A 15,590-nucleotide genomic window follows, 5' to 3' on the forward strand; every position below is an offset into this window, starting at 1 on the left:
TACAGGCTTAGCCCATTTTAGGAAACTTTCTGAATGGACATAGAGAATTAGCGAACTTATACGCGTACACACACACACACACCTAAAAGGACCCATCAATCAAAGCCACCTGAAGCGTATCTCACTCAGACACATAAGCAAATCACATTTCTTCTTTCCCAAAAAACATATTAAAAAACTTGCCTTAGCTTCAAATCCTTTCTGTCGGATACCAAAAACTAGCCTGTCTATAGCCTAATGATCAGCCATTGATGAATTTTAATGAAGCAGGGGAAGGTTATGTATTTTAATTTGAGTGTTTTATCTAAATAGGCAGAGTTTCTTCCTTTTAGGGTTGCCTATAGCACAGGTGTCTCTTCCTTTTAGGGTTGCCTATAGCACAGGAGTCTCTTCCTTTTAGGGTTGCCTATAGCACAGGAGTCTCTTCCTTTTAGGGTTGCCTTCAGGTGTCTCTTCCTTTTAGGGTTGCCTATAGCACAGGTGTCTCTTCCTTTTAGGGTTTTAGCACAGGAGTCTCTTCCTTTTAGGGTTGCCTATAGCACAGGTGTCTCTTCCTTTTAGGGTTGCCTATAGCACAGGTGTCTCTTCCTTTTAGGGTTGCCTATAGCACAGGTGTCTCTTCCTTTTAGGGTTGCCTATAGCACAGGTCTCTTCCTTTTAGTCTCTTCCTTTTAGGGTTGCCTATAGCACAGGTGTCTCTTCCTTTTAGGGTTGCCTATAGCACAGGTGTCTCTTCCTTTTAGGGTTGCCTATAGCACAGGAGTCTCTTCCTTTTAGGGTTGCCTATAGCACAGGAGTCTCTTCCTTTTAGGGTTGCCTATAGCACAGGAGTCTCTTCCTTTTAGGGTTGCCTATAGCACAGGTGTCTCTTCCTTTTAGGGTTGCCTATAGCACAGGAGTCTCTTCCTTTTAGGGTTGCCTATAGCACAGGTGTCTCTTCCTTTTAGGGTTGCCTATAGCACAGGTGTCTCTTCCTTTTAGGGTTGCCTATAGCACAGGTGTCTCTTCCTTTTAGGGTTGCCTATAGCACAGGAGTCTCTTCCTTTTAGGGTTGCCTATAGCACAGGTGTCTCTTCCTTTTAGGGTTGCCTATAGCACAGGTGTCAAAATATTATGACCCCGTCGCTGAAAGATAAGACTCTGAGACACGTATGGTTTCTGTTTCCTTCTACAAGCTGCGCAGGACTCGTTAGAGCATAGTGGACCAGGCACAAAATCAGGCTGGGTGAAATAGAACATCATCACTAGCTAGGGTCCAACTGGTGACCAATTTTCAAACAAATATTCTAAAATCTGCATAAGGAATGCCATTTCCCACCAGTGGTGTTTCCACCAAACGGTCTTGTTGCAGATAAAACCAGTGTGTGATGATGTAGTGCAAACAACATGTACTTTTTCACATATGTTTTCATGCACCAAATAAAAATCTAAAGTTCAATGTGTTTCCATCGCATTTTCAGCTCTACTGAGCATCAAGATCACTGTGCACTTTCACCACCCTGTGAAGTTCATCGTAACTTATTTTATCTGTAGCCTAATAAACTGCATGGTTTCCATAGTCGTGGTGGGAGGACCACACACCATCATCGCGTGACTCCAAGTTTACTTCCATATGATGGTTATATTTATATTTGCGCATAAAGGTGTTTCCACCGCCATTTCTGGCATAATTAATTATACTGACACAAAAAGATGATCTGTCGGCATGTATAAAATTGTACTGAAACTTGTGTTTTATTTGGTCGCATAAAACTGTGGATGGAAACGTGGTTAATGATGATGTTCTTTTCTACACAGAAGTTCATACAAAAGTATTGTCTGATGACCTTCTGAACTTTCTAATACCTTTCTTATGCAGTTTAGTCACTTTAAACCTTCAGATTGTAGTGTCAAAAGTACTGTACTGTCAGACTGATTTGTAATAGACTGTCATAGCCTCAATTTAAAAAGTAAACATTGGCCGTAGATTATATCCGTTTTGGGGTAGCGAAAACATTTTCATATCAAAATGGGGTCGTGGGCCAAAAAAGTTTGGGAACCCCTGTGGTACATCATTGGCAATGAACATGGGACATTTCAACGGCGAGAGTGACCTGTATAGCTCTGGTGTGATGTGATCACGTTGATTAAATCAATATGGTGCTGCACTGATGCGTTGCAAACGGAAATAAACAGGCAGAGAGCAATTGATGAATGAATGAATTCACACTATGAACCCACAGACCTGTCAGAGGCAGTTTCCCAGATAACAATTTATATTGGTCTACAGCTTATTTTCGCATGCGAGAAGCCAAACAAATGTAACCTGTTCCGAATAAATCATTTACGGATTGTGGCCTTATTTCACAATTGGTGTCAACGGCGTCATAAACAAGACGTGCTCGTATATTTTTTTTTGGTCCAAATTATTCGCCTGAAAATAACAGACTTACTCTGACAGCCCTGCCCTCTATCATATGAACTCAATCATGTTCATGATCGATACTCTAATAACCCAGAACAGGGATGTAGTGAGTACACATTCATGTTCCCTGTAGTATACAAAAGATGCTCAACTGTCTCCACCAACCCTCTCTGTTCCTCCACTCCTCAGATTGGACCTAATGGCTATTATTTTGCCATCGACCCCAATGGATATGTACTGCTACACCCCAACCTCCAACCTAAGGTATATACTATCTCTACCTCTTCTATTCTGTTACCACATGTCTTACAATCCCAACTCATTCTGAGGTGCTACTATGCTTGCTATTCCTGTTCATATGAACCCACACATGATCGTAGCAGTATGTCTAACCACAGGCCACCAAAATGCTCCTGAGCCACCTTTAGAGAAACACAACCCACTGCTCCTCCCTACAGTACCTCTTCTATTCCTCCCCTCTTTCCTCTCCTCCTCTACCGACCTCCTCCTCAACACCCCCCTGGCCAGGACTTGACAGGCTGCAGAGGGCCATGTGTTGCCCAGGCCCGCAGGCTCTCTGTTGGGGCTTGTTGTGTTCAACAAGGCCTGGGACACATGTTAACATCTCATCCAACCACATCCTCAAAACACTAATCAACATGGACACACACTCATGGATCCAATCTATTCATACACACACATGCACTGGCACGTAACCCTAAGCAATGCACGCATACACAGGGTGTTCATGTGTGTGTGTAAAGGCGTGCAGCCTCTTTCAAGGGGAACTGTGTCAATGTGACTGGAGGTCTTGTACAGCGTTGTATAAGTTTCCTAAGGAGGGACCATGTGTGTGAGTGTGTCAGTCAGGGTTTGAAACAGTCCTCACGTCTGTTACAGAGAGGGGATCAGAGATTAATGCAATCAGAAGGCCTTGTTCTGACTAATGTGATTTTAACCATGCTGAAATATGCCACAGACACCACCCTTTGTTGAAGGTTGCAACGGTCAGGGTTTGAGTCCCGCCTGGCCACATACTGTATGTGTTAACGTGTATTCTATTGCGATAATAGTGCCTGGCCAATGAATTAATATTATCAAATGGAGATGTTGTCTCCCACTGAAAAGCTCCCTGCATCTCTCTCATTATGTGTCTGTTAGAAAAGGATCCGTAACCACAAGACAAGACTCAATAAGCCGTATGCCATCACACTCCATGAGGTGAGAGAGAGTAGGATAGATAGATAGATAGTAGATGTCCTTTAGTAGATCATATTATAGATGTAGACTAGTAACCCTTAGGGCTGGTCTTTAACTGTTAGATCATTGATTGGAGTGTGTGTGTCCAGTAAACTCTGCTAAAGTGATGGTACACTACAATATGACTCATTGGATCAACCGAAGAAAATTACTTGACTGTTTACAAGTAAATGAGTTATGTTTTCTCATTTAAAAAAATACTACATTTGTTGAAACCAAATATATGATTCAATGTCAACTGTTTTATTTGATTTTTATCAATCCTATATTTTAAGTTGCAACCTATTTCTTTCAGCACTCAACTTACTTTCCCCCTTTGGTTAAACCCAATAAATAACAAATACAAACTAATATTTCATGTAAATACATCCCATGTTTTCATCTTGTTCCAAGTTCACTTTTTAATATGGAATTACCTATGGGTTATACGCAATTAAATAAATTATGTATATATCAAGAAATTGTGTAACAATAACATGAAGTTATGTTTCTGAACATATTCTTTACACAAGACTTTCATATTAAGTAGCAACAATATCGTAACCAAGCATTGGATACCTTAACTTATAACACTTGTCAGGCTCTTTAGTATCGCATGCACTTATGCAAGTATCATTACAGACACTGGCAAGTTTAATTTTGAATAAGGAATACAACAGACCACAATAATGACATTCACTTTCACAGGATGACAAAAGTAACAACCTGGAAGCCACATCCCAATAAGCCACGCCTCCAACCCCCACACCCACACACACACACACGCACACACTGCTATTTGAATTCGGAACAATTGATTAGAAAATCAGTGTTTAATACGTTTTATTTGAATATTTATAAAATTCACATTGTTATGTCTGGTAACACATTTTAATTTTCCTTGAATCCAACCCCATTCCATGCACTAAATGGATGTGGGTGGAGCAATGTCTACTTAAGGGTGCAAATTACAAGCACTCACAAAAGCTCTGACGAAGGCCTTGAGGCCGATACGTTAATAATAAATAGTGATACTATCCAGAGCAGTGTGCGGGTTTCTCTTTTCCTTCATGAATTCTATTGTTACAATGCGCCTGCAACAAAGATGGCTCAGATGTGAGAGAGCCTCTTGAATTTTGAATCATTCCAATCAGTAAATGCACTTCAGATGAACAGTAGCGTGGTCAGTGTTTTCCTGCTGCTGTTGTAGTCTTAGAGCAGCCATACTCGGTGGGTGGAATAGAAAGTAATAGTGACTCGTTGTTATTAGTCAAGTAGATGGTCACATAATTAGCTAAATGTTTCCCACTGTTTATTTGACTCTTTCACATGTTCTGTTAAACTGTTTCTTTCCTCTAAGCCATCTGTCATGTTGTCATTATGTTGTGTCATTGTCTAGAAGTTTGGGTGTATGCACCTGTGTGTGAGAGAGGGAGATGGAGAGAAGCGGGTCCTAGAGTGAGGGAGGGAGGGAGGGAGGGAGAAGGGTAGGTCCTAGAGCGAGGGAGGGAGGGAGGGAGGGAGGGAGGGAGGGAGGGAGGGAGGGAGGGAGGGAGGGAGGGAGGGAGGGAGGGAGGGAGGGAGGGAGGGAGGGAGGGAGGGAGAAGGGTAGGTCCTAGAGCGAGGGAGGGAGGGAGGGAGGGAGGGAGGGAGGGAGGGAGGGAGGGAGAAGGGTAGGTCCTAGAGCGAGGGAGGGAGGGAGGGAGGGAGGGAGGGAGGGAGGGAGGGAGGGAGGGAGGGAGGGAGGGAGGGAGGGAGGGAGGGAGGGAGGGAGAAGGGTAGGTCCTAGAGGGAGGGAGGGAGAAGGGTAGGTCCTAGAGGGAGGGAGGGAGGGAGGGAGGGAGGGAGGGAGGGAGGGAGGGAGGGAGGGAGGGAGGGAGGGAGGGAGGGAGGGAGGGAGGGAGGGAGGGAGGGAGGGAGGGAGGGAGGGAGGGAGAAGGGTAGGTCCTAGAGGGAGGGAGGGAGGGAGGGAGGGAGGGGGAGGGAGGGAGGGAGGGAGGGAGGGAGGGAGGGAGGGAGGGAGGGAGGGAGGGAGGGAGAAGGGTAGGTCCTAGAGGGAGGGAGGGAGGGAGGGAGGGAGGGAGGGAGGGAGGGAGGGAGGGAGGGAGGGAGGGAGGGAGGGAGGGAGGGAGAAGGGTAGGTCCTAGAGGGAGGGGAGGGAGGGAGGGAGGGAGAAGGGTAGGTCCTAGAGCGAGGGAGGGAGGGAGGGAGGGAGGGAGGGAGGGAGGGAGGGAGGGAGGGAGGGAGAAGGGTAGGTCCTAGAGCGAGGGAGGGAGGGAGGGAGGGAGGGAGGGAGGGAGGGAGGGAGGGAGGGAGGGAGGGAGGGAGGGAGGGAGGGAGGGAGGGAGGGAGGGAGGGAGGGAGGGAGAAGGGTAGGTCCTAGAGGGAGGGAGGGAGGGAGGGAGGGAGGGAGGGAGGGAGGGAGGGAGGGAGGGAGGGAGGGAGGGAGACTGAACTAACACATGATGACATGAACAGGTTACAGCAGGTCCCTTCCTAGTACTGCTACTGGTTTGTCTTTCTCACTGGGACTTGATGGATCAATTCATGAAACTGTATGAGTCCATCTGTGCACTTTTGTCATGAATTCCTATTTATATTCAAATCATACACTTGCTTTGTAAATCATGTCCATAATCCCTCTGGTACATCACTGTAAAGCATTCCAGTGAAAGGGCATGGTCAATCTTACTGTGTATGATCTGTTTGCGTGTGCATGTGTGATCAGAGAAACAGAGGGGTGTGTGAATATGGAGGGTGACCTTGGATTCTTTGAACACATTCTCTCTTTTCTCTCTTGTTCTTGTGTTTCAGTCTGTGTGTGATTTGTGGTTGAATAGAAAACCCATTTCATATTCATCACACAAATCCCTCACTACATTTGGAGTTGGATTTTGATCTCTCTCCCCCACCCACTCACTTTGAGACGTTCTTTCTTTCTTTCGTTCTTTCTTTCTTTCGTTCTTTCTTTCTCTGTATATTATAGTTTCATCCTCTCTCCTTAATTTGACTGTGTATTTAATGTGCTTATATGTTCTGTATCATCTTATGGCCTCTAACTATTTCTGTATTATTTTTTCATGCTGAGATCCTCTTCATCATCCTCCTTTTTCTCCACTGTTCCGTCTTTCTTTTCTCTCTTCATCCAATGTAAGGATCATTTAATCATCATCATCACAGTGTGTTTATGTAGCTTTTGCAGAAACTAAATCCATATGAACCTTCTAAAACGTGTATACAGTCTAAAGGTAGAGCAGCGTTGCTAGGAGACAGAGTATCAGGTTCCATCCATTTACTGGTGCTTTAACCAAAGTAGTTCTGGATTACTGCTGCTACTTTATAACATTAGAAAGTCCCTGATGCACACTGAGGGTTTAACTACTGACATTAACACAGTCTACAGTTAGTCTGTATCAAACACACACACACACACACACACACACACACACACACACACACTGACTCAGGCAGGCACCCACTCAACACACACACGGACTCAACCATCACGCATGCATGCATGCACACACACACACACACACACACACACACACACACACAAGCTGGAGTATTCCAGGTCAGTTGGTTCTCAGCTGTATAAACTAGGCTCTTTGTCTGAATGTACAGTATATACTGTAGAACACAATAACAGGATAGGGTAAGGAGCAGAGTTTTACTCTATGGCCTGAAGCCATGCTAAGAACCCCTGACTGAAACATTACACAGTCTACTGGGTTTCCCAACTGGCGGCGCTGATTTTATTTGGCCTCCCAAGTTTTCTGAGCAAGTTTTTAGTTTTTACATTTTCATTGTTGGATATTAAAGACTGTAAATACACCAGGAAATGAGCTCTAAGTAATTTTTATTAAAGAAATCTGTTTCCATTTATTCCCACGCAAAATAGAGAGACGTGATCGTATACAAATGTAAGCAATGTCTGAAATGTATATGTTTTAGTCAAATATATCTGTTTGGGCTTCTACTGGTCTACTGCGTTTCATTACAACTCACTGTAGCAACTCAACATGCTTCAGTGGGACCGATATCAAACAAGTCATGCTATTGAATATACAAGAATGAGAGAGTGTGTGTGTGTGTGTGTGTGTGTGTGTGTGTGTGTGTGTGTGTGTGTGTGTGTGTGTGTGTGTGTGTGTGTGTGTGTGTGTGTGTGTGTGTGTGTGTGTGTGTGTGTGTGTGTGTGTGTTTTGTGGTAACTCATCCACCAGACTAAACACTCACATCTCCTCAGAATCCTAAATTCCAGGAACCTGTCACTCTGGACTTCCTCGATGCTGAACTGGAGAACGACATCAAAGTCCAGGTAAACACACACACACAGGTGTTAGTTGTGTCCAGTCTCCAGTCAATTGAGTGTGATTCATACAGTGACTGGCTGTAAATGAGAGGACATGTTTACAGAAGCAGTGGATACCCCACTCTGTCTGTCGCTCCCTCTCCTTTCATCCTGCTTCTATCATATACATAGACACTCCAAGAGGGAGGTTCAGCACATAGATGTGCTACCGATCTCCTTGTTGTTATTCCTCTCTTTCTCTCTCGCTGGTGTACAGATGTGCACTGTGTTTTTGAGTGAGAACGGTATTGAGATCAGACCCTGTAACCGTTCACACATTTGACACGGGTACAGTTGAAGAAGATATCTTTTTATATTTATTTTATCTTTCACACACACAAAACCATGCATGCATTATCTCTCTCTCTCGCTCTCGCTCTGTCTCTGTGTGTGTGTGTGTGTGTGTGTGTGTGTGTGTGTGTGTGTGTGTGTGTGTGTGTGTGTGTGTGTGTGTGTGTGTGTGTGTGTGTGTGTGTGTGTGTGTGTGTGTGTGTGTGTAGATCAGGAGAATGATGATAGATGGGAACCCAGGTGAAGAGACCATAGAGACTCTAGTTAAAACTCAGGATGAGGTGAGATCAGCACCAATGTAAGACACACAATAGTACTAATTCTCACTTATACATCTCCTAGTGGCATCAGTGCATGACTTAGGTTGAAGTAAGTTATGTGTAGTTTACGATTTAGGATTATGACTGTTTTAACACCTCTGTGTGTTCGCTGACAGAGATACATCGACAGAGGAGTAAGGACGTACACCTGGGCTCAGGTCAATGGAACAGACTACAGGTAGGCAGGAGGACTGAAAGATGTTGACCCAGTCCAGAAACAATCTTTAACCCCTTGCCATATCTCCTGGTCTGGCCAGTAGGGGGCACTACAAATGTGTAGTGATCTGAAAGGATTAGATAGATTGCTGTAACGTGTCTAACATCTCTACTTCATGAATATGATCAGGTCTGGCCAGTAGGGGGCACTCTCTGTCCCTCTCCATCACAGTAAAACCCTTTTTTCAACTACTGAAATGGGTTTAAATGCAGATGTTCAGTGTTCTGTCACCTTGTCGATGGTACATGTTTTTCCAAGCATCAGTGTGTCAACAGAGAAAGGACAGGGTCCTATATAATGACCTTTATTTCCGCAGCTTGGCCCTGGTCCTGCCTACCTACAGTGAACACTACATACAGGCCAAACTGGGAGACACCATCAGACAGACCATGGGTGAGAACACACACACCCAGGCATGCAGCCACAAAAGAAACACACCACAGCAACTTTGCTCTCTCAAATCAGTGAGTTTTGCCGAAGTTCGTCCTTTGTAGTATGGCCCCATGGTCCAGTCGGCTGACGCCTCTCTCTCTCTCTCTCTCTCTCTCTCCCTTCACCCTACTCTCCTTCTCCATCACCCTCTCCCAGATCACATACTTCCTATCTCTTCTTCCCTCCCTCCCTCCATCAGCTTTGATGCACTCCACCCTGCCCTCCTTGTTCTTTCTCTATTCCATCTCTTGTTCCCCTGTTCCCTTTCTTTGAATCTGAGGGCAGAGGAGGCATGTTACCTTACACAGCCTGCCTGTCTGCACCTCTTTCTCTACCCAGATCTGGTTTATAACTACTCATCAAGGCTTTATCACATGGTTCCTGTACTGTACCTCTGATGTACAAGATAAATCCACCTCTACAAACTATCCAACTCTCTTGACTTTAATGTTCCCCTCCTGTCCTCCCTCTATCTGCCCCTTCATGGGATCCGTACAGCTCCATGGGGCAAGTAGTCTATTTCCTGGTGTATAACTCACTGTTCCTTATCTGTCGTCCAGTCTCTGCATGATCATGTATCTGCGTTTGCATGATGAAGTATATTAATTCTACACAGTGACAGAGCGAAACAAAAGGAGGTGAAACGAGATGGAAGGAAAGAAGGGAAAAGGAATGACAAATCTGTATTGACAGAGAGTAAACGAGAGAACAGCTGAGGTCCATGTGATTCCTAACCTTCCCAGTCCGTACATGAGATGTCCTAAAATCTGCCTGTCGTGTTTTACATGCTATTGAAACTCTTTGATTATGCACCAGATAGTCATGAACCTTTTCATACTGAACCATCAGTAAACGGTTCCACAGACTGCTGGCATGACTGTATCCATTTAATGACGTTTTTCTCGTGATGTCTTCTTTTAAGGGATTGATTGATGGACATTGATGTCTTTATGAGTGTAGGAACTCTATTGGAAAGAACATAGTGAAATCCAAAGCCAAAGCCTGTCACATGGAATAATAGGAGAGACAGATACTGTGCTGGAGTAACTGAGGATGTTCTGTGAACGTAATGTACTGTATTGCATGTCTCTGCATGGTAGCACCTCTCTGTTTGGATAGCGTGGTTGTTTTAGATCACATTTCCCTTCTTTTTAAGACTTCTTATATTGCTGTAATATGAATTTGATAAGACATCCCAATGGTTCTGTTTTCTCTATCTCCTTCCTTTCCCTCCCTCCCCTCTCTCTTTCTCTCCCGCTCCCTCCCTCTCTCTATCTCCTTCCTTTCCCTCCCTCCCCTCTCTCTCTCTCTCTCTCTCTCTCTCTATCTGGGGTCACTACAGGGCAGAAGGGCAAGTAATCCTCTTCCCCTTGTCTGCTTGTTCCATCACTTCAGTTTCACTCCGCACCTTTTCTCCCTGTCTATCCGGCACCTCATATACAGTTGAAGTCGGAAGTTTAAATTCACTTAGGTTGGAGTCATTAAAACTTGTTTTTCAACCATTCCACAAATTTCTTGTTAACAAACTATAGTTTTGGCAAGTCGGTTAGGACATCTACTTTGTGCATGACACAAGTCATTTTTCCAACTAATGTTTAAAAAAGTGTGTGAGATCAAGGATCTGTAACGTTCGTTGTTAGAATGAGACCAAGGTGTAGCGTGGTAGGCGTACATTTTCCTTTAATAATAAATGTTCCACCAAAAAACAATAAAAAACTCAACGAATATAAAGCTACTAGTGCAAACACATGCAACACAAAAAGAAAAGATCCCACAACAGAAAGTGGGAAAAAGGGCTGCCTAAGTATGATCCCCAATCAGAGACAACGATAGACAGCTCTGATTGGGAACCATACTCGGCCAAAAACAAAGAAATAGACAACATAGAATGGCCACCACAAATCACACCCTGACCTAACCAAATAGAGAAATAAAACTGCTCTCTAAGGTCAGGGCGTGACAGGATCCTACAAACCTGACTCAGTTACACCAGCTCTGTCAGGAGGAATGGGCCAAAATTCACCCAACTTATTGTGGGAAGCTTGTGGAAGGCCACCCGACACGTTTGACCCAAATTAAACAATTTAAAGGCAATGCTACCGAATACTAATTCAGTGTATGTAAACTTCAGACTCACTGGGAATGTGATGAAAGAAATACAAGCTGAAATATATCAGTCTCTCTGCTATTATTCTGACATTTCACATTCTTAAAATAAAGTGATGATCCTAACTGGCCTAAGACATTACATTTTTGTGAAAAACTGAGTTTAAATGTATTTGGCTAAGGTGTATGTAAATTTCCGACTTCAACTGTGTGTGTGTGTGTGTGTGTGTGTGTGTGTGTGTGTGTGTGACACACATTGACCTGTCATCACTCTAACCAGTATGTGGCTGAGATGAACCAGGACTCTGTCAGTGAGTTAATGGACAGCAGTGTTCAAGATAAGGCCTGTCAGTGAGTTAATAGACAGCAGTGTTCAAGATAAGGCCTGACAGTGAGTTAATGGACAGCAGTGTTCAAGATAAGGCCTGACAGTGAGGTAATGGACAGCAGTGTTCTAGATAATGCCTGTCAGTGAGTTAATGGACATCAGTAAGGCCTGACAGTGAGTTAATGGACAGCAGTGTTCTAGATAATGCCTGTCAGTGAGTTAATGGACATCAGTAAGGCCTGTCAGTGAGTTAATGGACAGCAGTGTTCTAGATACGGCCTGTCAGTGAGTTAATGGACAGCAGTGTTTTAGATAAAGTCTGACAATGAGTTCATGGACAGCAGTGTTCTAGATAAGGCCTGACAGTGAATTAATGGACAGCAGTGTTCTAGATAATGCCTGTCAGTGAGTTAATAGACATCAGTAAGGCCTGTCAGTGAGTTAATGGACAGCAGTGTTCTAGATACAGCCTGTCAGTGAGTTAATGGACAGCAGTGTTATAGATAAGGCCTGTCAGTGAGTTAATGGACAGCAGTGTTTTAGATAAGGCCTGTCAGTGAGTTAATGGACAGCAGTAAGGCCTGTCAGTGAGTTAATGGACAGCAGTGTTCTAGATACAGCCTGTCAGTGAGTTAATGGACAGCAGTGTTATAGATAAGGCCTGTCAGTGAGTTAATGGACAGCAGTGTTTTAGATAAGGCCTGTCAGTGAGTTAATGGACAGCAGTGTTCTAGATAAGGCCTGTCAGTGACAGTCAGCAGAGTGTACTGACCTAACAGCCATGAAAAGTCATGCTGACAGACTAGTGGCACTACCAAGCTTAAAGATGGATGGGAGTTTGTCTCCATAATCATTGTCTCTCTCTCTCTCTTTCTGTCATGTCTTGTTTCACTCATTCATCTTTCAGTTCTTTATTTCCATAATGATTAGTCTGGTGTGCTGTATAGGCCATGAATCCTGCTCTACAGAGTGGGTAAGGTTCTAAAGATGCCTCTCTATTCTCTTCAGCCATGGACACTCTGCGGGTGGAGATGTTTGATGAGTTGGGATACACCTTCATCGCCCCAAGGTGAGTGGCTACAGCGCACATCTGAATCTCCTCCACCACCTCCATTTTGAACCATTGTTACTCCTGAAGTGTACTCACTAGGAGTATCTGGTTATTCCACAGTTTATGCTGGGATTGAGGAGCACGGTGTAGATTTAGGTAGACGTTATAGAAGGAGTTTGATGTTGTACGGAGGTTGAATTTGAGATGTAATGTATCTAATATACAGCGTCTACTATTTCTGTAGGGAGTACTGCAAAGGCTTGAAAGACAACGACAACAACACCCAGTTCCTCCTGGACTTCAACCAGTTCATAGACAGGAACACACTGGAAGAGCCATGTAAGTTACCGTGGCTGTTTAACACTCGCAGGCGCACATACAACCCACGCATGCACGCACACACATATGCACACATACACACACATACACACACACACACACACACACACACACACACACAGATGGAATTCCTCTACCTATTATACCCACCCAGGGGGAGGGTTTAGTGGGGGGAGTCAGGAGGGTTTCCCACCACTTTGATTTTATGGTGTTCCATAGCCCTGTGAAGGTCCGAGAGAGGCGTTTGATTAGTCTGGTCTGGCCAGGAATGACATCAACCTTATCTAACGCGGTAGGCATTGGATTAGTGTAGTCTGATATCATCCTGATCGACTGAGCTTCTAGAACCTGATGTTGTCATGCTACTGTGTGACTCAGAACCTCTATAGTGTCATCATCTAATGGGTATCAGCTACTGGAGATCCTATCAATGTCCTCTGTGTCAGCTTTTTTATTTTATTACTTTATTTTACCTTTATTTAACTAGGCAAGTCAGTTAAGAACAAATTCTTAAGCTAATGGATTGCAATGTCCTCTGTGTTGTCTAAGCAAACTCAAGCCATCTAAACTCCTATGTGTCATCCTTGCAGTTTACCAAGGGGTTTACTGTGGAAGATACTTCAGTAACAATGTCTTCCTGTCTAGGTAATGTGACTCTGGTCAGTAGGCTGCTGTTGGACGCTGGGTTGACTGCTGATCTGGTCAAACTGTGGAAGGAGCAGTCATTGTGAGTGCCACACACACACACACACGCACACGCTCACACACACACACACACACACACACACACACACACACACACACACACACACACACACACACACACACACACTGACCGCCATCAGGGCATCATCTACATGTACACATTGAGTCAGTTACATGAGTCATATAGACAGTTAGTCGACTCACCATCTTGTTGATGTCTTTTTGGAGAAACACCAGGCAGCTAGTACTGCTATTTGCTAATGTCTGTTGCTATGAGAGTCTTGTCTGTGTTTTACCAGTAAAATATGATCAAAGAAAGACACATGACCAGCTATGCCAAGACATGGTGTGTTCTGAAGACACCACAGTAATTACCTCAACATGCATTCATCACGCCATACACACACATGCTCACATAAACAGGAACAATTTACTGAATAAAGAACTCAAAGAATTAGGACATAAAGAGAAGTGACTCTCAGGGAATACAACAATTTATTTTCAAATGTTCTGGACACAGTGATGTGTAGGCCTCTTTGTAGGGCTCTCCAAGACACACACTGTTCAGATGGACTAGTGATTTCTCCTGGGAGAGCGAGGTGAGCTTCAAAGACAATGGAATATTTAGCTCATGCCTCTGTGATTAGTCTAGATGGTTCCTGAGCCTCTGTTATAGATGTGGTAAATGAGGCGATGCTTCCATTGACCAGATTGGCACACATTCAACAAATTTGATTTGAACAAATCCGTTTGAACATATCCGTCATAATTTACAGTATGTATTGTAACAAACCCACATTGTGGTTACTTAAGTGTTATTTGGATATGTGGCTGTTTTCGCTGCATACCATTTAGAAGTTGTCACTTTTCAGGTTTAGAAGTGACTGCTAAATGCTAACTCCCGTTAGTATAGCTAGCATACAGAAATCAATGGTGGTAGTCAGTCAATTATAACTGTAAATGCAATTGATTGGTTCAGATGACATGAACGTGTTGAGGTTGGCATCCCATACAAGCATCATAGTAATTTTACCTCAATATAGTGTGAAATACACATACAGTGCATTCGGAAAGTATTCAGACTCCTTTCCTTTTTCCACATTTTATTATGTTACAGCCTTGTTCTAAAATTGACTAAATTGCAGTTTTTTTCCTCATCAATTTACACACAATACCCCAGAATGACAAAATAAAAACAGATTTTAAATTTTTTTGCAAATTTATGAAAAGTATAAAAACTGAAATATAACATTTACAAAGGTATTCAGACCATTTACTCAGCACTATGTTGAAGCACCTTTGGCAGTGATTACAGCCTCGAGTCCTCTTCGGTATGTCTTTGCAAGCGTGACACACCTGTATTTGGGGAGTTTCTACCATTCTTCTCTGCAGATCCTCACAAGCTCTGTCAGGTTGGATGGGGAGTGTCGCTGCACAGCTATTTTCAGGTCTCTCCAGAGATGTTCGATTGGGTTCAAGTACGGGCTCTGGCTGGGCCACTCAAGGATATTCAGAGACATTCAGAGCCACTCCTGTGTTGTCTTGTCTGTGTGCTTAGGGTTGTTGTCCTGTTGGTAGGTGAACCTTTGTCCCAGTCTGAGGTCCTGAGCACTATGGAGCAGGTTTTCATTAAGGATCTCTCTGTACCTTTCTCTGTTCATCATTCCCTAGATCCTGACTAGTCTCCCAGTCCCTGCTGCTGAAAAACATCCCCACAGCATGACGCTGCCACCACCATGCTTCACTGTAGGGATGGTGCCATTTTTCCTCCAGACGTGATGCTTGGCATTCAGGCCAAAGAGTTCTA

The 15,590-nt window shown here is 43.9% G+C and overlaps 1 protein-coding gene across 5 annotated transcripts in view; it reads left to right on the plus strand.

Moving 5' to 3' along the window:
- The window catches only part of LOC112219241 (voltage-dependent calcium channel subunit alpha-2/delta-1-like), a 117,687-nt gene that overhangs the window by 81,099 nt on the left and 20,998 nt on the right, over window positions 1-15,590 (plus strand). For 3 of the 5 annotated variants that reach the window (XR_006079365.1, XM_042301570.1, XM_042301571.1), the window contains exons 18-26: window positions 2,594-2,668; window positions 3,566-3,625; window positions 7,905-7,961; window positions 8,495-8,566; window positions 8,722-8,783; window positions 9,139-9,215; window positions 12,697-12,757; window positions 12,984-13,078; window positions 13,724-13,805. Coding sequence is in view for 4 of the 5 variants with exons in the window: in XM_042301570.1 (XP_042157504.1) it covers window positions 2,594-2,668; window positions 3,566-3,625; window positions 7,905-7,961; window positions 8,495-8,566; window positions 8,722-8,783; window positions 9,139-9,215; window positions 12,697-12,757; window positions 12,984-13,078; window positions 13,724-13,805 (641 nt within the window). In the remaining variant the exon portion in view is untranslated. Of the gene's footprint in view, window positions 1-2,593; window positions 2,669-3,565; window positions 3,626-7,889; window positions 7,962-8,494; window positions 8,567-8,721; window positions 8,784-9,138; window positions 9,216-12,696; window positions 12,758-12,983; window positions 13,079-13,723; window positions 13,806-15,590 lie in introns of all 5 variants that reach the window. The other 2 variants (XM_042301572.1, XM_042301573.1) reach the window with 1 other exon arrangement.

Source organism: Oncorhynchus tshawytscha, linkage group LG19 (assembly GCF_018296145.1).
Source record: "Oncorhynchus tshawytscha isolate Ot180627B linkage group LG19, Otsh_v2.0, whole genome shotgun sequence".
Lineage (NCBI taxonomy): Eukaryota > Metazoa > Chordata > Actinopteri > Salmoniformes > Salmonidae > Oncorhynchus > Oncorhynchus tshawytscha.